This window comes from Pezoporus occidentalis, unplaced genomic scaffold, assembly GCF_034315485.1.
Source record: "Pezoporus occidentalis ecotype Australia unplaced genomic scaffold, CSIRO_AGI_Poc_V1 ctg117, whole genome shotgun sequence".
NCBI lineage: Eukaryota > Metazoa > Chordata > Aves > Psittaciformes > Psittacidae > Pezoporus > Pezoporus occidentalis.
In genome coordinates, this window is record NW_026912961.1 from 288,959 (window position 1) to 308,490 (window position 19,532).

Sequence of the window (19,532 nt, forward strand, 5' to 3'; positions counted from 1 at the left end):
CTAGTGAAAATGCACGTAGAATCAAAACCAAAGCGGTGAAGTGGTGACATGGGAAAAAAGTGTATGAAAAACTAAAAGCCTCTTACTGGTAGTGTATGTAACTGCACGTGAGAATAAACATGATAAAATAAACTGGGGACAGAAAAACTGTTGGGAGGAAGGAGACACTACTTGTGTACGTCACCAGCAGCTCCAGTACATTTTTCGGGAAGTGAGATGTTGATATGTTGATAAATGACTTGTGATCTACCTTTAAGCAGAAAACTAATTCTGAGCTTCTCTGTGAGTCACTAAAAATAATCTTTTGCCAGCTTTCTGCTACTACTACAGCTACAAAGAAAACCCCCAAAAGTCACATTTTGTCTCTTGTGCTTTATGACCGCTTTTGGGGAAATACAGGAAAGAACAATTTTTGGTTCACCTAGAAGGGCTTATTAAGTCAAGTACAGCATACATCTTCTGGTTCGGCTTTGTCTTCTAGTCAGCTCCAAGCACAAGCAGAATGAACTTGTCTGCAAAACACATGGTAGGTGTGTGTTATGTCAGCACTTCCCCTCTGAAAGGAAAATTTGGGAAGGAACCATTGATTTAAATACAAATCACTTTTGCAGAGCAGCAAATACGTGCTTTTTTGGCACCTTTTGAGAAAAGCCTTTTTTGTACTTTGTAGACTTATTTTTACGATGGAGAGGCTCCCTTTTTTGATCATAGTTCTAGTTTTTCAGAATGTCGGTAATAGTTAATGTTTACAATTACACATATGCTTTTCTTCTAAGATTTTGTTTGGAGTATACGAGTCTTTAGACCATCAGTTTTTCTGAGCTGACAATGTGTTCTGGTCTAGAAAGTATCATCTATATTTTTCCTCACAGTTGAAAGCCATGTGTTTCTTCTTTTGACTCCTTTTCACAACAGTCCCAGCAATACGCTTTTGGTTTCCTCTACTTCATTCCTCTTCTTTGGGTACCTGAGCATTTTCTAAAACAAGAAAAAGTACTTTTTTTGCAAATTGATCATTACTTCTGAAGATTGCAAGAGAATGAATTTTTACTATAGGTTTTTTTTGGTCTCAAAGTTACAAGCAAGCTGAATCAGCAAACTTCCCTTGCTCAAGTTTGAATCCTTCACTTCAATGCTTGAAGATGAGTCAAGTAGATTTTCTGACATCAGTAGTCCTGAAGATGTCTGCTTCTACATTCCCACCATTTCCTCTTTTTAGAGCCACTTGAGCAATCTTTGGACTACTGGCATTTTGGATTCAGCAGATTTTGATTTTGTTTGGCACTAGTTCTGAAGACACTCTTTAAGATAGTGCTGGCTGCAGCAGATGCTGAGTCTCAAGTGGGTTTTGTGTAATTTCTCATTTGGATAAATAGCTCATTCAGCTATGTGTGTGAGACCAGGCCACCCTTGCAGTAGAAGGAACTAATTTTGTTCAATTCAGGCTTTCATACTAATAAATGGAGAAGGAAAAACATTATACTTCTGCATCATGGCCAAACCACAATACCTATCATCCTAGATGAATGTCTGTTGATGCTGGAAGCTGACATGGCTGACCACTCAGTGCAGGAAGCGTGGTCTCCAAGGGAAAATAATCTCCTCATAAACACTCCTGAGCAGGAGGTGACCAAGTGGGCATTATTTAGAATGCTAACGTGAAGGAAGCACAACTGAAGAAAATCTCATGGCTGCACTTGTGGTCCTAAGCCACAAGAGATACATAAGGAATTCAGTCTTGGTAAGGAATTCTAATATTTTTTTTCTGTGGCCTGGGGGATTATCTTCTCAGTAGGACCCTCCTGGTTTGAGTTTTGATCCCAAATGTCTTGAATCCCAAACTAATACTATAAATGCTGGGGAATTTCTTGGTGGCTCTGTATGTCACTATATGTGTGTGAGCATGCATGCTTATGTATGCATTCATTTCACAGAAATGTATCTAATCAAGAAGAAATGTAGCTAATCAACATTATCTGGTATATTTAAATAAAACTTTACAACAAGCTCTAAAAAGAGTATTTCTGGCTGTAAGATTAGGGTTTTCTGATTAGTTCCTAGCATCTGGCCCTGTTCATGAGAGAGTATTTATAAACTGACTGTGTTATGCCTTTTTTTTTAATTTTTCCTCTCTTTTTTTTTTTTTTGTTGTCCCATGGAAAGTTTTCATTCATTTAGTTGGAGTTACAATATTAACCTACTCAAGAAGTCAAGAAGACAGCCGATGGCCTTTTATGAGATGCAATTTTCACCTTTTAGTTACTAATTTTTTCCTCTTGATGTACTGATTGGGTGTTTTAGTAGTGAGTGTCCTTTCATACCATCCTAAGATCAAATGCCTTAATTTATATTCTGGTAGTGGTTTTCAGTGCATATATTGACGATGGGTTTTCAGTGGGAATCAGAGTTAATAGAAGCACAGGAGGAAAAAAGCCACCAGCAGGTTTTCTGTGGCTGTGTTTGGTCTTTTGATATGATTATCTTTTGCAGTTGCCATAGTTATTTTAAGATCTGTCCCTCCTTATTCTTGATCTTCCCATCTTTCATCACCAGTTTAAAGCAGTTGTGAAAAGAAAAATGGTGAACCTGAGAGCATCCCTCAGAGTGTCATTGGATTCTTCAGCAAGACGATTGTAGGTCCCTTTTCCTAGACCCATAGGTTTCATAGACCTATGGGAGGCTTCAGTTTTGGTTATAGTCAAAAAAGTAACTGTAACTTAAATAAAATTACTTAATGTCATACTGTAGACGTATAGTATGAATAGTCAAAAGAAGGAACACTTGAACTATGTATATACATTATTTAGGATAAGCGATTTGGACTTGATTGTTTTTCTTTTCTCCTTGCTTTTTTGGTACAGTTTTGGGTTTTTTTAAACGTAATTAATGTAATTGGAAATGATCTTTAATGCCAGACTGTATAAACAGATAATATTTTACTACTGGTAACAAATAATGTTTAAAATCTTAATTTTCTAAGAAGCAAATGGCTATCATTTAGTCATTTAAACAAATAAACCAGTATTTGTTTATTTTTCTTTCCATATAATTTCATATCAGAATTTTAAGGTGAAACACTTTTTGAAGGAGATGGAGTTGTCTCTTAGTGCTGATATCTGAATGCTAGTTGGACATAATTCCAGTCAAAGTGTACAGGCACTTTCAATTTCTGCTGAGTTGTATGCAAGATACCTCCTTTAACTCCAGTCTTGACCAACCTAGGAAATTGTTAGCCTTGTAAAAATCCGTATTAAAAAAAAAAAATAATCCCTAAACACACAATGGCAGAATACCCCAAACTGTAGTCAGTTAAATCTATATGTTTGAGTAATCATTTCTGTGCAGAGATGTTACTCAGTGGGAGGCCAGTAATGGCCTACAGGCTTGCTGGACATTTATTGAGGAATACTGGTTTAAATCAATATTAGCTTCTCTGATCTGGTGAAAATACAAGCATTACTTAATGGAACTTTTATTTTTTCTTCAGGCTTTGCCAACAAAGCACTTCTAAATAATGCTATTTATTACATCCTGGATAACAAATACACAGAAAACAAAAGAAAACTTGCTGAGTTTGATAATCAAATAGTCTCCTAATATAATTTTTAAAACTCATATGATATTACTAATTTGTGTTATTTTTAACAAGAATAATATTGCTTACTAGGTGAATTTTATAGAGAGCTACAATACTATATCCAGTTTTCATAATTTTTATTACAATAATGAACAATAATAATGAAGTTTTATTCTGGGTGTCTGCCAAAGAATGTTAAAAATAAACCCCCAAAAAACAACAAACAAAAAAACCACAAACAAAAGTCCCCACCCAAACAAATAAACCTATTGAAAACAAAATTGTGGGAAATAATGATGAATTGAATGGCTCTTAAGGTGCTTATTCCAAATAATCAGCTCCTCTATAACAGTATCTGAGAGGAGGCATAGCAGTATGTGAGAGGAGGCAGCTCATTTCCAGCAGTGTCTTAGAATTAACTAAAACCTGATCTCATCCTGAATAGAAAATCAAAATAGGATTTTTTTTTCCCATCAGCATTTAGCTATTATTCTGCCTGTAGAAATGTGATTTTCCTGAAGCATGGAAAATCCTAATATATTTTTGCAGAAAACTTGATGTTTTAAATTCTTGTTATGAGTGAACTCATAATGTTTTCAGAAGTGAGCATTCTTTGATTGTGCAAGCTTTGGACACAGTGTAATAACTATTTTACTACTGTTGATTATTGTTATTATATTATTTTGATACTGAATTGAAATGTATTGATTATGAAATTGCTTGAAATTATTATATAAATTCATCAATAGGTCATGCATGTATCTATTTTATAGATTTTGAACTTCTGTTGAAGGAGATGATTACACAAAAGCTGTGTATGAATAACGTTAAATGTGAATTGAAACTGATACTTAGGGCTTTTGTTTTGCAGATGGGTAGGGATTGTTGTGTGTACTTTTCTCTGTGTTTTGATTTTTCTTTCTTTTCTTTCTTTTTTTTTTTCCTTTTTTTTCTCCCCCCAAATGTATCCTTATTTGCTTATTTTCCTGCAGATGAAAGCCAGAAGACTCTGATGTGGTGCTTATGTTGTCTATACAGCAGTGAACCACAGAACCTTGTGGAATTGAAGGCCAACAGCTGGATACGCGTAAGTGAATGAATCCTTCCCAGGACTGCTTTAAATTAAGTTGGTTATTTAAAGGTGCTGCATCTATAGCATAGAGACACTGTCATTTAAGAAACTGCTCCAAACACAACTTGCATACATATTGTGTTGATGTATATAGCACTCTAATTATAACATTAATCTTTTATATTAAATATTAAAAAGATGTGGCATTTTAAAATGGGTAGTTTTGATGACTTTTAGCCTGGTAGATGCACCAAGATATTCACATAACTCATATAATAGCTCACTACTAAGATAACTGATGAATGAGCAGCAAGCACAAATCAGAAGGGAAGCAAGTATCATTGAAAAAACAAACTCAAACCCCTTTTATTTAGGACAAAATAAATAACCTGGAGTAATGCCATAGCTTGTTTTGAAAACAGCTTACATTTGCTCTTTAATTTAATTCTTTCTTGCTTTTGTTTAATCTCCTGCCTATGAAGAAAATAATTCTATCCAAACTTTCATCAAAGCAGTCAGAGAGGGGAGGCTTAGTGCTTGTCTGTGGATTTATATTTAGTGGCTTAAGGAATAATGAATCCTTAATTTTAATCCCAAATTTAAGGTTTTGTGTGGTACATCTGTTCACATTTTATGTATTTCCACACTGAACTAGCAAAGCACATCAGCATGTAAATAACTTGCAGCACATTGATACTTAGTGCTTTACATTGCTGAATAGCAGTTTGAGGATTGTTGATTTTACATCCCTGCACTCTCCATTGGTCCATGTCAAAATATGCTTATAGATATTAATGGACTTGCTAGTATTTGGTGCTTTCATTTGTATCTTACAGTCCTTACAACCAGTGGTAATACAGCAGCCTGATCATTATTTATGTGCATGTCTGCTGAAACTGAAAATACTTGTAGGCTTCTTTAAGTAGTTAATTTCTTACTTGATAGTTGGGGCTACTGCCTTTGTTAGCACTGCCACCTGAAAGGGTCGTAGTCTGGGACTAACATGTAAGTATTTGAGTCAAGCCTCACTGTAGTCCTGCAGGATTTTTTCTGCCTACTCTGTGTTTTTGAATCAATCTTAGTAGTCATTGTGACTTGATGGGTCAAGAGTTAACCTAAAAGTTATAGGGAAGAGGACATTGAGGAGTTCAAAACACCAACGTGTTTTGCTACCGATTTTTATCATTCAGCATGTCCCTAGTTGGCTAATGTGAGTGTAGCTCAATATGATATGAAATGCAATACTTTTGTATTTTAATTGGAGGGAAAGAAAAAACTCTTGGGAAACTTACAATTTAAAAAAAAAAAAAAAGAAAGGGTAGGTAAGGGAGAATAAAAAATGCACAGCACCAGGGTACAAAAGTTGAAATTAAAAGAAAGGTTATTAATAAATTGTTTTTATAATCATTAGAATTTATTCTTGGATTCTTACTGTCCAGTGTGCATTGTAGAATCATAGAATGGTTAGGGTTGGAAAGGACCTTAAGATCATCAAGTTCCAACCCCCCTGCCATGAGCAGGGACACCTCACACTAAACCATGTCACCCAAGGCTCTGTCCAACCTGGCCTTGAATGCCACCAGGGATGGAGCATTCACAACTTCCCTGGGCAGCCCATTCCAGTGCCTCACCACCCTTACAGTAAAGAACTTCTTCCTTATATCCAGTCTAAACTTCTCCTGTTTTAGTTTTAACCTGTTACCCCTTGTCCTGTCACTACAGTCCCTAATGAAGAGTCCCTCCTCAGCATCCCTATAGGCCCCCTTCAGATACTGGAAGGCTGCTATGAGGTCTCCACGCAGCTTTCTCTTCTCCAGGCTGAACAGCCCCAACTTTCTCAGCCTGTCTTCATACGGCTTTTTGAAAAAAATGGGTTTATCTCCTTTTTTTTTTACAATCAGCATTGAAATTTAATGATATTATAAGAGTTATCATGCTTGTTTGCGCCGAAAAGCTAAGTTAAATATTTGGCTACCCTTGAAGTTTTTCTTTTGCCATGTGTGATAATGACTTATATCTAAAAATGCCCAAAACATCCAGTCAGTCTGTTGACCCATCCAGGGCACACTTAATATTGTTTCTTCTTAATTTTCCATGTGAAGACAGGCTGAGAAAGTTGGGGCTGTTCAGCCTGCAGAAGAGAAGGCTGCATGGAGACCTCACAGCAGCATTGCAGTATATGAAGGGGGCCAACAAGTATGTGGGGAGGGACTCCTCGTCAGGAACTGTAGTGATAGAACAAGGCCAATAGGTTTAAACTGAAACAGTGGAAATTCATGTTAGATTTAGTGAAGAAGTTTTTTAGTGTGAGGGTGGTGAGGCACTGGCAGAGGTTGCCAAGAGAACTTGTAAATGCTCCATCCCTGGCAGCGTTCAAAGCCAGGTTGGACAGAGCCTCGGGTGACATGGTCTAGTATGAGACATCCCTCCCCATGGCAGGGGGGTTGAAACTAGATGATCTTGAGGCTCTTTCCAACCCTAACTATTCTATGATTCTATGATATGTGTCTCAGAAGATTGTCACAGAAAGAGATCAAGATACCTTGGCTATCAGAGTCCTAATTTGAGGTTTGCGTCAGCTGGTTTATATTGACTGGATGACCAGCTTCTGTAGTGGTCTGATCTCACCTTAGCCTTGTTTGTAACAACGGGAGCTCTTTACAGTGGGGATATTCCTGGTGTAGAAGATGCCAAGTACATTGTGGTATACTATGGAAAAAATGTCTGAAAGTCTAAAATACATAGATGAAATAAATTATTGGGGGCTGAGAGGAAGGCAGTTTTATGGCTACGTGATGGAAAGAATATTGAAATCCAGAAATTAATTCTAAATAAGCTCTGAAATCTGAATGCTACTTAAAAGGTTTTTACTATTACGGAAAACTTTCCTGTACTTGAAAAGAAATGATAGATTATCTAAGGTACTTCCTACAGGGTATGGATGGAAAGCCATCCTTGACCACACAGAATAGGGCTCTGTTTTGTGTCCATACACACTGATGCAGATGCCATCAAAAAGGGGTTTATATATAAGAACTGCTGTTCAGCTTCTGTGGGAATGACCTCCACAGTAGCCTTGTCATTTGGCTCTGCAACTGAGAGTTAATTTTTTCTCCTCACTTAATGCTTCAGCATACACTGGTGAGGAATGCTCTATTTTTTAAAAAGGTAAAGATCAAGATTTTGAATTGTGGTCTGCAGTCCTTGCCTTCCCCTCTTAGAGTTTAGCTTCTCAATTTTCTGCTGGGCTAAGCAATGTTGGAAAGGTGGTGGACACCACTTGTTTCCAAATGTGTGCAGTGGAAAGCAGAGACTGTATTATTATTTCCTTTGGAAACTGTCAGCACTCAGTGAACAAAATTCACCACTTGAGAGTACCTCTTTGATAATGTAAACATGTTTTCAGGTAAAGGATTTTCATTTTGCCTAATTCAGCATTTGCAGAAAACTGCAACATTTGCTTGCTGGAGTTTCTCTGCTTTTTAGGGAGCTAGGAGGTTCCAGAACTTCGGTGTCACCTTGTTATTTTATGAAGAGCAAACATGGAAATGTGTTTGAATAGTTTAATATAGTGTGTATTTAGTAAAACGTCTGATTGTACAGCAGTGCTCAAATGTCTCTTGTAAAAAGGGGTTTGTGTTTTGTTTTGGCTTTGTGTGTGTGTTCTGTTGTTTTGTTTTGGCTTTGGTATTTATTTATTTATTTTTTTAAATTTAAGTTATAAATCTAAAAACATAACATCAAGTCCTTCTGTATTGTTACACTTGCCTCCTGAAGAGGACACCTTAGAGCATCTGAATGGGAATCTTGTTTTCCAGAAGAATGGAAGGCATATATGTCTTCCACAGGCCAGCTTTTTGATTTACCTTGAAGTTGTATTTATTTAGACTAAATTTGATGGAATTCTGTCTATTGTGTTAAATGGTATTGAAGTGTTTTGCAGTGGATTGCGCAAAAAAGCCAGATCAAGAAATTTACTGCCAATTAAGCACAGGATGTTTGAGATTTTTAGTGATGTTCTCCGGATGACCTGGGTTTTTTATGATCATCTTGACTTTTTAATTAAACTACAATTTTAATTGAGTTGGTTCAGTTAATGAAGCACACTGACCTTTCACCCCTACTTCTGAATCTGTGCCAGAATTTTCAGCAAAATGGGTTTTTATGACCTTTGCTTTCTGTGTAGCAGTATATCTAAGACTGTGATGAATTAGCATTAAAAGGATGGTCGCTCAGTAATGGTTCAAAATGGAAACATTTGTGATTTACTTTTCGGGACAGATACACCTGCTTAGTTACAAATCAAAATGCTTAGTTACATCTCACTATGCACTTACATTTGTGCTTGGTTTTCCTCTTTAGATGTCAGGAGATTTTTTTTTTTGCTTGTATCTTGGATCATCCAGCTGTCTGATCAGGTGTTTGTTGAATATTGAATGACAATATTTGTTATTCTTAATAGTTTAACTCATTAACATACATCTTCATTAGGCAACAGTATTCAAGAACAGAATAGAACCAGCACTGTTATAAAAACAGGAGTTCAGCAAAATTGTATTGCTTTAACATTTTAGGGTTTAAGCAGATTTACTGTTTTGTCTGTCAGGGAAGAGTTGCTCATTGATTTACTGGTACTTTGTAAGATTATTTAGTTACTCCTGAATATTACAAGAGCAAAGGTAGAAAGTAGACATTGATGGAACTGCAGGGAAGTTGTGGAGAATAGCTGATGGAAAAAAAATGGAAAAAAGGTCTGGGACTGTGATATGTAGGTGTGCATGTTTTAATGTATTTTGGCTTCATTTGGAATGAGTTACCAAAGCATTTACAATATTTCTATCAAAATGAGCATAGTAAAGCATCAGTAAGGCATGAAGGAAATGAGAGGGACTGCGTTATCTTTGAGAAATAGAGGAATTGTCCTCATATCTTTATAAAATATAAATAGCTTTTATGTGAAATAGAAGATGGAAAAGGGGAGTAGAATCATAGAATAGTTTTTTTCTCATTGTAGAATTGGGGAATAGTTTGGGTTGGAAGGGACCTTTAAAGGTCATCTTGTGCAACCCCCCTGCAATGAGCAGGAACATCCTCAACTAGCTCAGGTTTCTCAGAGCCTCATCCAACCTGACCTTATATGTTTTCAGGGATGGTGCATCTGCCACCTCTCTGGGCAATCTGTGCCAGTGTTTCACCACCCTCATTGTAGAAAAATGCTTCCTTATGTGTAGTCTGGATCAATGCTTTTTGAGGTTAAGACCATTACCCCCTCTCTTATCACAACAGGCCTATTAAAAAGTTTTTCCTCATCCTTCTTATAAGCCCCCTTTAAGTATTGAAAGTCTGCAATAAGGTCTTAAGACCTTAGAATTAGAAAAATGTATTTTCTTCTGTGTCTGTGTCATGAGAAGATTTATTTATTTATTTATTTATTTATTTTATTTTAGGATATATGATTTATGTATATTTGTTAAAATACAGTATGCCAAGTATGTGAGGAAAAGTTTGGAACAGGACACAGTTGTTTTCAGTATATAGCAATGACAATTTTGTTGGTTATTATGATAGCTATTTACTAAGTTATTAACAGTGATGTATATTCTTAAATACCAGTAGGTGGCATTCTTTCTATTACATACAGGTACACATATGTTTGTTTTATATTAATAGGTACACAACTTTCCACTTCACAGCATTCTAATACATCTTCTTCTAAGGGAAGGTGAACGTTTTCTTTTAATAGCAGTCTCCAGATTAGAAGCCAGCTTCATTGCTACCCAGATTCTGTGGCATTGTTTCGAGTCTTAGCTGCCTGCTGATGCTTGCGGTAGTGAGAGTTCTGTGTTAAGATTCCTGTCCTGAAATTTTGGGCAACTATTCAGGATACTCACTAATAGGAAAACTCATTTACTGATCTTTTCTGTATGCACAGTGCATGCAGTTGGACTGATTTTTGTCTTGCCCATAAGTATTCCAGAGATGTAGAATTCTGCACCACTTGTTATGATAATTAATTCTTCATATTTATGGGGAGTTTTTTAGTATTTAGGGGCTTTGCATCTGAGAATCTGTTTGTTAAACACTGCACACAAACAGTTTAGAAAACATCCTTGGTTCTGAAGTGGCTACAATGAATGACTTGTGATGCAGTCAGAAACAAAAACCAAAACATAAATAACTACTCCTTTCTTCTAGCCCCATCCTTCCATCATGTTGTAAAATTACAAACGGTATTCTGCACAGCACGTTTTTTTTATTTCCCCTCTTTTATTATGTAACCCTATATATATTTTTATATATACATATACATATGGTTACCCACTTATGTATGGTCAAGTCATCTATGCTAAAATGTTTTTAGTATCTCCGTTGTCATATTACTTGGTTTGCTGCTCCCATGCTGTAATTTATTCTGTCACACTTTTCCCTGCTGCTGGTTTCAGAAGTTTATTTGATATAGGCATGAGACTCTTCCCCACACTGTCGAGTACAACAACGCAGCCATTCTTTTGTTTCTGGTACCTTGTTAAGAGTCAGCCTTCTTCAATGCATTAGCAGAGACTCGAGTAAGCGTAGGTTAAGTTGCATGAACTGATACCACTAAATGCCAGTAGATGTCAGCCTCTGTACGAAGTGATTGCCTTCAGGTGCCCCACACGGACGTGGGACGCACAAAAATGTGTGTTCTCGCACACCGGTTTTTAGAGCCAGGTAACTTCACTGCTGTTAGGGATTAAACTAATAGGAATAGCATTGCGGCCTTTCCCTGATTCCATCTGGATGTGTTTTGTTAGAAGGGCAGTATTATGAGGTACTCTAATTTGTCATGAGGAGGACAAATAAAGATGAGTACTTCCTCTGAGGAAGGACCAAGTTGAACTTCTGCAGCCAAATTAATGGGTATAAAATAACGCTGTTATAGGGTAGGCATGAACAGGACATTCACTGGGATTGGTAACAGGAAATGAAAACTGGGACTTAGCTGTTGTACATTATACTTTCACTTAAGCTGTTCTATGTTAGAAACATTTTCCATTCTTAGTTAGAGCTAAGAGCAATTATTAAAGAAGTATACTTCATAAAAAGTGGAAACAAAGGAAAACAGCCTACCAAATATCCTGTGGCTGTTCATTACCTGTTCTGGAGGCTTTTGTGAACATGCAAGAGATTATGGATAATTACGGGCTAGTGATTGCTTTTATAATACTGCTTTGTTTGTGTTCAGAGAGTTTATATTATTCTTATTTCATTATTAGTCAGAGCATTGAAGCACCTGTAAATGAATGTAATTTTAAACATATTATTGTTGTGCAATGCAGTTATTAATGTTCTCATCTTTCATGGAAATTTTAATCCAGTTTTAAATCCCATGTAAATTCATATCCTGTAGACAGGATGGGAAATGCAGATCTTTGGTGGTATTTGTAAGTTGACAAGCCATCACAGTAGCACCAAAGGAACCCAAATGTTTTATTTGGCTTGTAAGGCAAGGAATGAGGAAGCATACTAGTTTCTGAATAGGAAAACCTGGTTTAAAAATGTTTCCGAGATATAAGGGGAAAACATAAAAGATTCTGCTTATCAATTCTATGTTCAAAATTCTATTTATACAGGGTTGTGTTTTTTTTTTTTTTTGTGTGTGTGTGTGAGGCCGAATATAAGGGTTTTTGTTTAAAACTTAACCTATCTGTTTAATAATGAAGTTGACTAAAGAACAGGAAACATACCTGAGCGAATGTAATTGTCACAACAGTTAAAACAGTGGTTTTCCCATTGTTTATATAAGCAATAAAGGATAAGCGGTGCTTGTGCTACCCTAGCTTCTGGGTAGTTCTCAGTCCACCATGTTATACACGGAATATGTAATAATGGCAGTAACTATAAAATCATGTTTTGCTCATCTAGTCTACCTCTGTTAATACATGGTGCATTTACACACAATCTCAAGCCTAGATCTCAGGAGCAGAATGAAACAGGTATCTGAAAAGCACTTTATTCTACAGTGGTTTTTCAGTTACATATATTAGCAAAAATTAAAAAACTTCCAACTGTAGATAGAACAGATTAAATGCCAGCATACCACCCTCTGTATCGCTGAAAGTACATACAGAAAATTCAGATGTGCTGTTCTATCAAAAGTGATGGTATTAAAACCTAGAGAAGTCAGAAAGCAGCTTTCCTCTTTGTAATTATCTGAGATAAATTAATTGGTTTGTTAAAACAATTTTCAGTTAATTCAGCCAGTGGCAGCTGAGTGGTTATTTCAGACATGTATGCAAAAGCTATACACACATGTATTATGTAAAATGAAACATAAAAATGAGATGTTTTAGAGAATGCATAAGGAAAATTAAAAGAGTAAATTCTGTAAAATGATTTGTAAATAAGACAAAAATACCCAGTCTTACAAACTTAAGGGCTTGCTCACAGGTGAGAGTTCACAGTGCGCTCAGGATTTCAAACGAGATACATGTTAGCAGGTGTAGACCTGACTTCTGATGCCTTGTATTTGTTAACCAGCAATTTGACGCTTGAACTTTTGTCAAAAGCAAGCAAAAGACAGTGTCAGTCAGTACTAAAGCATGGGGAGATGGAGTGCTCATTTGCTAGAGATAGTTGGCTAGCCAAATCTGATGGGGGTAGGGGGAAGTTGAGCTGAAAGGGCATGCAGATGTAAAATTACCTGGTGGAGCTTTGTACCTCTTGCCAGAAGCTGGGCAGGGCAGTTGGTCACTGAAATATTTCCAAGTTAAATAAATAGAAAGAGGACATCTGATGCACAAGGAGAGACATTTCTGATTGTTGTCAGGTACTAGGCTTGCTGTGGCATCAGGGTTCCTCTTTGAAAAACAGAGCAAACATTTTCAAGTTCAGCCCTCTCCACAGGGAAAACTGGTTTTGTTTACTGTTGTTTGGGTTGGGTTCAGCAGTCAGTTTGTGTCACTAGGGTTCAGCAACATGTTTTTACTAATGAGGAAGCTCTGTGAATCTGGAAGAAAATAATAATATCCAAACGCAACAATAATATGGTCAGAAGCCCCAAGCCATTCTAAAAGAAGCAGAACTTCTGAGTTAAGTGAAACAAACAAAAATGCCTTTGCATAGATGTAGCATATCTGTGGAGAAGTGTAGAGAAAGATTGTATTAAAAGGAAAAGTACCATGTATGTGGATGGACTGTATAAAAAGTCTTCAGGATGCAGTTTTTATGCACTTAATCAAGCTGCCTGAACCATACTTACAAGTATACCATTGTGCAGAACTGTTTAATGGGCATTCTGTGTGTAGTTTGTGAAAAGTGTTTGAGGAACAGAAGGGATTAATTTAAGAAAAACTTCTTCAATTACTGTGACCGTCTCTGCAGAAAGCCAGTTGAAATAGGTCAGTTGAAATAGGAAAATGCTACTGGTTGTATCATGGGCCTAACAAAAGGAAGAGTAAGAACTCCTACTCTTTCACTGGGCTCAGTTCATGAAGTGAAATGTTTGGGTTTCTTTTTTGGACAGAATTGCTGTTTACTGGGAAATCTAATAAGCATTTGGAAGACATTGGTGAGGCAAAGCTTAGGTGTAGCTCGACTTTTAATTTCTGTGAAATCTGAGAATATTCAAGACAGGCTAATTGGCAAGACTTTTTAGTGGCACCTTGTGAGCTTGATTATTATGGCCATTACAGGACAGAAGAAGTATCTGTAGATAAATGGACACTGACACAGCTGGTGTGAAGTGCCAAGGGTAGTCTTCTCCACTGGGGAAGGAGAGCCAGGGTCTGCAGGTTACAAGAAGGCAGACACGGCTCTGGATTTACGCAGAAACAGCACAGCCACTCAAGAACAGAGCAAGTCCAGTGACAATTACCAAGATAGCCATGAGTCATGATCGCCAGAACAGCTTACAGTGGTGAAGCAGGTCCAAGGTCAAGCTGGGAAGTCTGGGTCAGGTTCCAGAGTAGAGAGGTGCATGACCAGGAGCAGGCATGGCTGCAACAGCTCAGGCAAGGACCAAGAGGCTTGTTTGCCTGTGCTTAAATCCAGTTCCCAAGTGAAACCAGAAGGACCGAGCTTCTTACAGCTCCTGAACACACAGCACTGTGTGGCAAGTGGCCTCGACCCCAGGCAGCCAAACCCTTAGGAAGGAAGAATAAGGAAGACACAACTAGATATCCGTTTGTACAGGTTTTCCTACGGCTTCTGCACCTGGCTGTTATCATTGGCAGAATCATAGAATAGTTAGGGTTGGAAAGGACCTTAAGATCATCTAGTTCCAACCACCCTGCCATGGGCAGGGACACCTCACACTAAACCATGTCACCCAAGGCTCTGTCCAACCTGTCTTTGAACACCACCAGGGACGGAGCATTCACAACCTCCTGGGGCAACCCATTCCAGTGCCTCAACACCCTAACAGGAAAGAACTTCCTCCTTATATCCAATCTAAACTCCCCCTGTTTTAGTTTGAACCCATTAGCCCTTGTCCTGTCACTACAGTCCCTAATGAAGAGTCCCTCCTCAGCATTCCTTCCGATACTGGAAGGCTGCTATGAGGTCTCCACGCAGCCTTCTCTTCTCCAGGATAAACAACCCGAGCTTTCTCAGCCTGTCTTCATACAGGAGGTGCTCCAGTCCCCTCATCATCCTCGTGGCCCTCCTCTGGACTTGTTCCAACAGTTCCATGTCCTTTTTATGTTGAGGACACCAGAATTGCACACAATACTCCAAATGAGGTCTCATGAGAACAGAGTAGAGGGTCAGGATCACCTCCTTTGACCTGCTGGTCACGCTCCTTTTGATGCAGCCCAGGATACGGTTGGCTTTCTGGGCTGCCAGCGCACACTGAACCCGGCTCATGTTCATTTTCTCATCGACCAACACCCCCAAGTCCTTCTCTGCAGGGCTGCTCTGAATCTCTTCTCTGCCCAACCTGTAGTTGTGCCTGGGATTGCTCCAACCCAGGTGTAGGACCTTGCACTTGGCATGGTTAAACTTCATGAGGTTGGCATCAGCCCACCTCACAAGCGTGTCAAGGTCCCTCTGGATGGCATTCCTTCCCTCCAGGGTATCAACCGAACCACACAGCTTGGTGTCATCAGCAAACTTGCTGAGGGCGCACTCAATCCCGCTGTCCATGTCAGCAACGAAGATGTTGAACAAGACTGGTCCCAACACCAATCCCTGAAGGACACCACTCGTTACTAGTCTCCAGCTGGACATTGAGCCATTGACCACAACTCTTTGTGTGCAGCCATCCAGCCAGTTCTTTATCCACCGAGTGGTCCATCCATCAAATTGATGTCTCTCCAATTTAGAGAGAAGGATGTCATGTGGGACAGTGTCGAACGCTTTACACAAGCGCAGATGGATGACATCAACTGCTCTACCCCTGTCCATCAGTTCTGTAGCCCCATCATAGATGGCCACCAAATTGGTCAGTCAGGATTTCCCCTTAGTGAAGCCATGCTGGCTGTCACCAAGCACCTTATTGATTTTCATGTGCCTTAGCTTGCCTTCCAGGAGAATCTGCTCCAAGATTTTGCTAGGCACGGAGGTGAGACTGACTGGTCTGTAATTCCCTGGGTCATCCATTTTTCCCCTTCTTGAAAATGGGGGTTATATTTCCCTTTTTCCAGTTGTTGGGAACTTCACCTGACTGCCATGATTTTTCAAATATGATGGCCTGCGGCTTTGCAACTTCATTTGCCAGCTCCTTCAGGATCCGCGGATGGATCTCATCAGGTCCCATGGACTTGTGCACATTCAGGTTCTTAAGATGGTCTCGAACCAGATCCTCTCCTACAGTGGGCACAAGGTCTTCAGTCTCACAGTCCCTGCATCTGCCTTCCAAGACTTGGGTGGTTTTATCAGAGCCTGTGCAAGTGAAGACCGAGGCAAAGAAGTCATTCAGAACCTCAGCCTTCTCCAAATCCAGGGTAGCCAGTTCTCCTGAGAGCTTCCTGAGGGGGCCTATGTTCTCCCTAGTCTGTCTTTTACTTGCTACGTACCTATAGAATCCCTTCATGTTATCCTTAACATCCCTAGCCAAGTTTACTTCTAACTGGGCCTTAGCTTTCCTAACCTGGTCCCTAGCTTCCCAAACAACATCCCTGTATTCTTCCCAGGCCACCTGTCCTTGCTTCCAGTTATTATAAGCCTCTTTTTTCATTTGAATTTTCCTCAGGAGCTCCTTATCCATCCAAGGAGGTCTCCTGGCCCTCCTGCTACACTTCCTTCTGGTTGGGATGCAACACTGCTGAGCTTGTAGCAGGTGATCCTTGAATATCAACCAACAGTCTTGGGCCCCCCTGCCCTCCAGGGCTATATCCCATGGAACCTGGATAAGCAGGTTCCTGAAGAGGCCAGAGTCTGCTCTCTTGAAGTCCAGGGCAGTGAGCTTGCTGCACACTCTTCTCACTGTCCTGAGGATCTTGAACTTGACCATCTCATGATCACTGCAACCAAGGCTGCCCTGGAGCGTCACATTTCCAACAAGCCCTTCCCTGTTGGTGAGCGAACCTCACCTTGTCAGCTCCTCTGTTACTTGCAGAAGGAAGTTGTCTTCTACACAATCGAGGATCCTCCTGGATTGCTTGTGCCAGGCCATACTGTCCCTCCAACAGATACCAGGGTGGTTGAAGTCCCCCATCAGGACAAGGGCCTGCGAGAGTGAGGTTGTTCCTATCTGTCTGTAGAGCGCTTCATCCACAGAGTCCTCTTGATCAGGCAGTCTGTAACAGATCCCCACAGTAATGTCTCCCATCGCTGTTCTCCCTTTAACCCTGACCCACAGACTCTCTGTTAACTGCTCACCTGTCCCCAGACAGAGTTCCATACTCTCCAGCCTATCCCTAACATAAAGGGCAGTTCCCCCTCCCCACCTGCTGGGCCTGTCTTTTCTAAAGAGCCTGTAACCTTCCATCCCAACACTCCAGTCATAGGAGCCATCCCACCATGTTTCTGCAATGCCTATTATATCATACCCCCATAGACATGCACACATCTCTAATTTCTCATGTTTGTTTCCCATGCTACGGGCATTTGTATAGAGGCATCTGAGCCGAGCTCCAAATGAAGCCAGCTCATTGGCTGGAGCGGCTGGAATATCTCTACATTGCTCCGAGCATTTATTATAGGTGCTGGCAACTGACTGGGTGTGTTGGGATGGAATGATGCCCCCCTCCTCCAACACACCTAGTTTAAAGCATCCTTGACCTGTCTGGGAAACCTCCTACCAAAACCACTCTTCCCCTTTAGACCAGCTCCACCAGCACCCAGTAGACCTGGCCTACTAAATTGAGTCCCATGTTCTAGATACCCAAACCCCTGACTATGGCACCACCCGTAGGTAGGATACTAGCTAGCTGGGAAACTATAGTGTTTCTGTTCCTGTATAATTAAACTTGTTTTGTTTCAAACATACCATGTGTAATAATTGTTAGAAGCAGCATTAGGGAATGTAATTCAGAAGAGTGTAATTTAACAATACTAGCTCAGAGGGTCACAACTACATAGTTCTGATTACTGCTGTCAGTTTGTGAGGGCAAGGGAAAATTGCAGTGCTCTTACGGTTTCTTTAAGACTTGTCATGGTGGTTTCTTTAGGACACTGGAAAAAAACATATTAAAAGGGAAAAGTTCAGTCACAGATTTAAGGATTCTTAGTTTTGATGGAGATTTTTTAGACTGGTCTCGAATATGACATGATACAAATAACTCTGTTAAGGCTTATTTCAGAAGTTGAAGTGCAGGCCAAGTCAAGTGAGAATCCACTAAAGCTGGGTAGGCAGTTACTTACTTTTCAGAAAAAAAGTATTTTTGATTATTGCTATATTTCCCAGAGATACCATCCCTATAAGATACTGTATTTATTAAAGTTTCTTCCCCTATTCACTTATTTTTAGTAGCCATAGCATATTATGTATAGCACTTGAATTACTCTTCTCTATAGTATATCAACAGGCCCCAAAACAGTATTCTCTTTTGAGGTTTGCCACAGTAGTGCTTTTTGTTTGTTTGTTTGTTTGTTTTCAGATTGAGATTTCTTTCATTCTTACTTCTGCCTTGAATTACTTTTGAGTTATACAATGTGAGGTTTCTGCAGATGTGAATCAGAAGACTGAGAAATACAGTGTCTAAAACTTTGCATGCTAAGTCCTAGGAAGGCTTAGGTTTCAGTTACTGTAATTTTTCTGTATCTTTCAGTTGCTGCTTGTATAGGAGAGGTAACTAGACAATTTGTGCACTGTGAGAACAGCTGTACGGATGACAATAGAAAGGACTTTTACTGGGGAAGTGGGATAGATTTTAATGTGTAAATTTTTTGTGCCCAGGGGTCACAGTGTGTTTCTCCCAGATGGCCAAAGCAAAGTTTGTTGATATAATGTTTGAAACAAAGATGTGTGTATTTGTTAGAGATTGAGAATAAATTGATACTGGGATTTTGTGATCCCATCTAGCTGGGATCTGGATATATAAGATTGCTGGAACTGGAAGTATTCCAGTAGACAAAAGGAGCATCTTGTGGTGTGGAAAGCGTGTGACAGTGTGTCCTAGTTTCAGCTGTAACAGTTATTCTTTTTTCTCCTTCCTAGTAGCTGGCACTGTGATGTCTTTTGACTTTAGTCTGAGAACAGTCCTGATAACACACGGATGTTTTAGCTGTTGCTAAGTAATGGTTACCCTGATCAAGGACTTTTCAGTCTCTCATGCTCTGCCAGTGAGGAGGGGCACAAGAAGCCGGGAAGAAGCAGAGACAGGACATCTGACCCAAACTAGCCAAAGGGGTATTCCATAGCACAGCGCGTCATGCCCAGTATATAAACTGGGAGGAGTCACCCAGAAGGGCTAGATTGCTGCTTGGGTAGGGCTGGGTATCATTTGGCAGGTGGTGAGC

At 39.4% G+C, this 19,532-nt stretch overlaps 1 protein-coding gene across 2 annotated transcripts in view; it reads left to right on the plus strand.

Annotated features, from left to right (window-relative positions):
* Nucleotides 1-19,532, plus strand: part of FANCC (FA complementation group C) — a 94,843-nt gene that overhangs the window by 24,557 nt on the left and 50,754 nt on the right. For both annotated transcript variants that reach the window (XM_062640101.1, XM_062640096.1), the window contains exon 4: nucleotides 4,570-4,664. In XM_062640101.1, coding sequence (XP_062496085.1) covers nucleotides 4,570-4,664 — 95 coding nt within the window. The remainder of the gene's footprint in view (nucleotides 1-4,569; nucleotides 4,665-19,532) is intronic.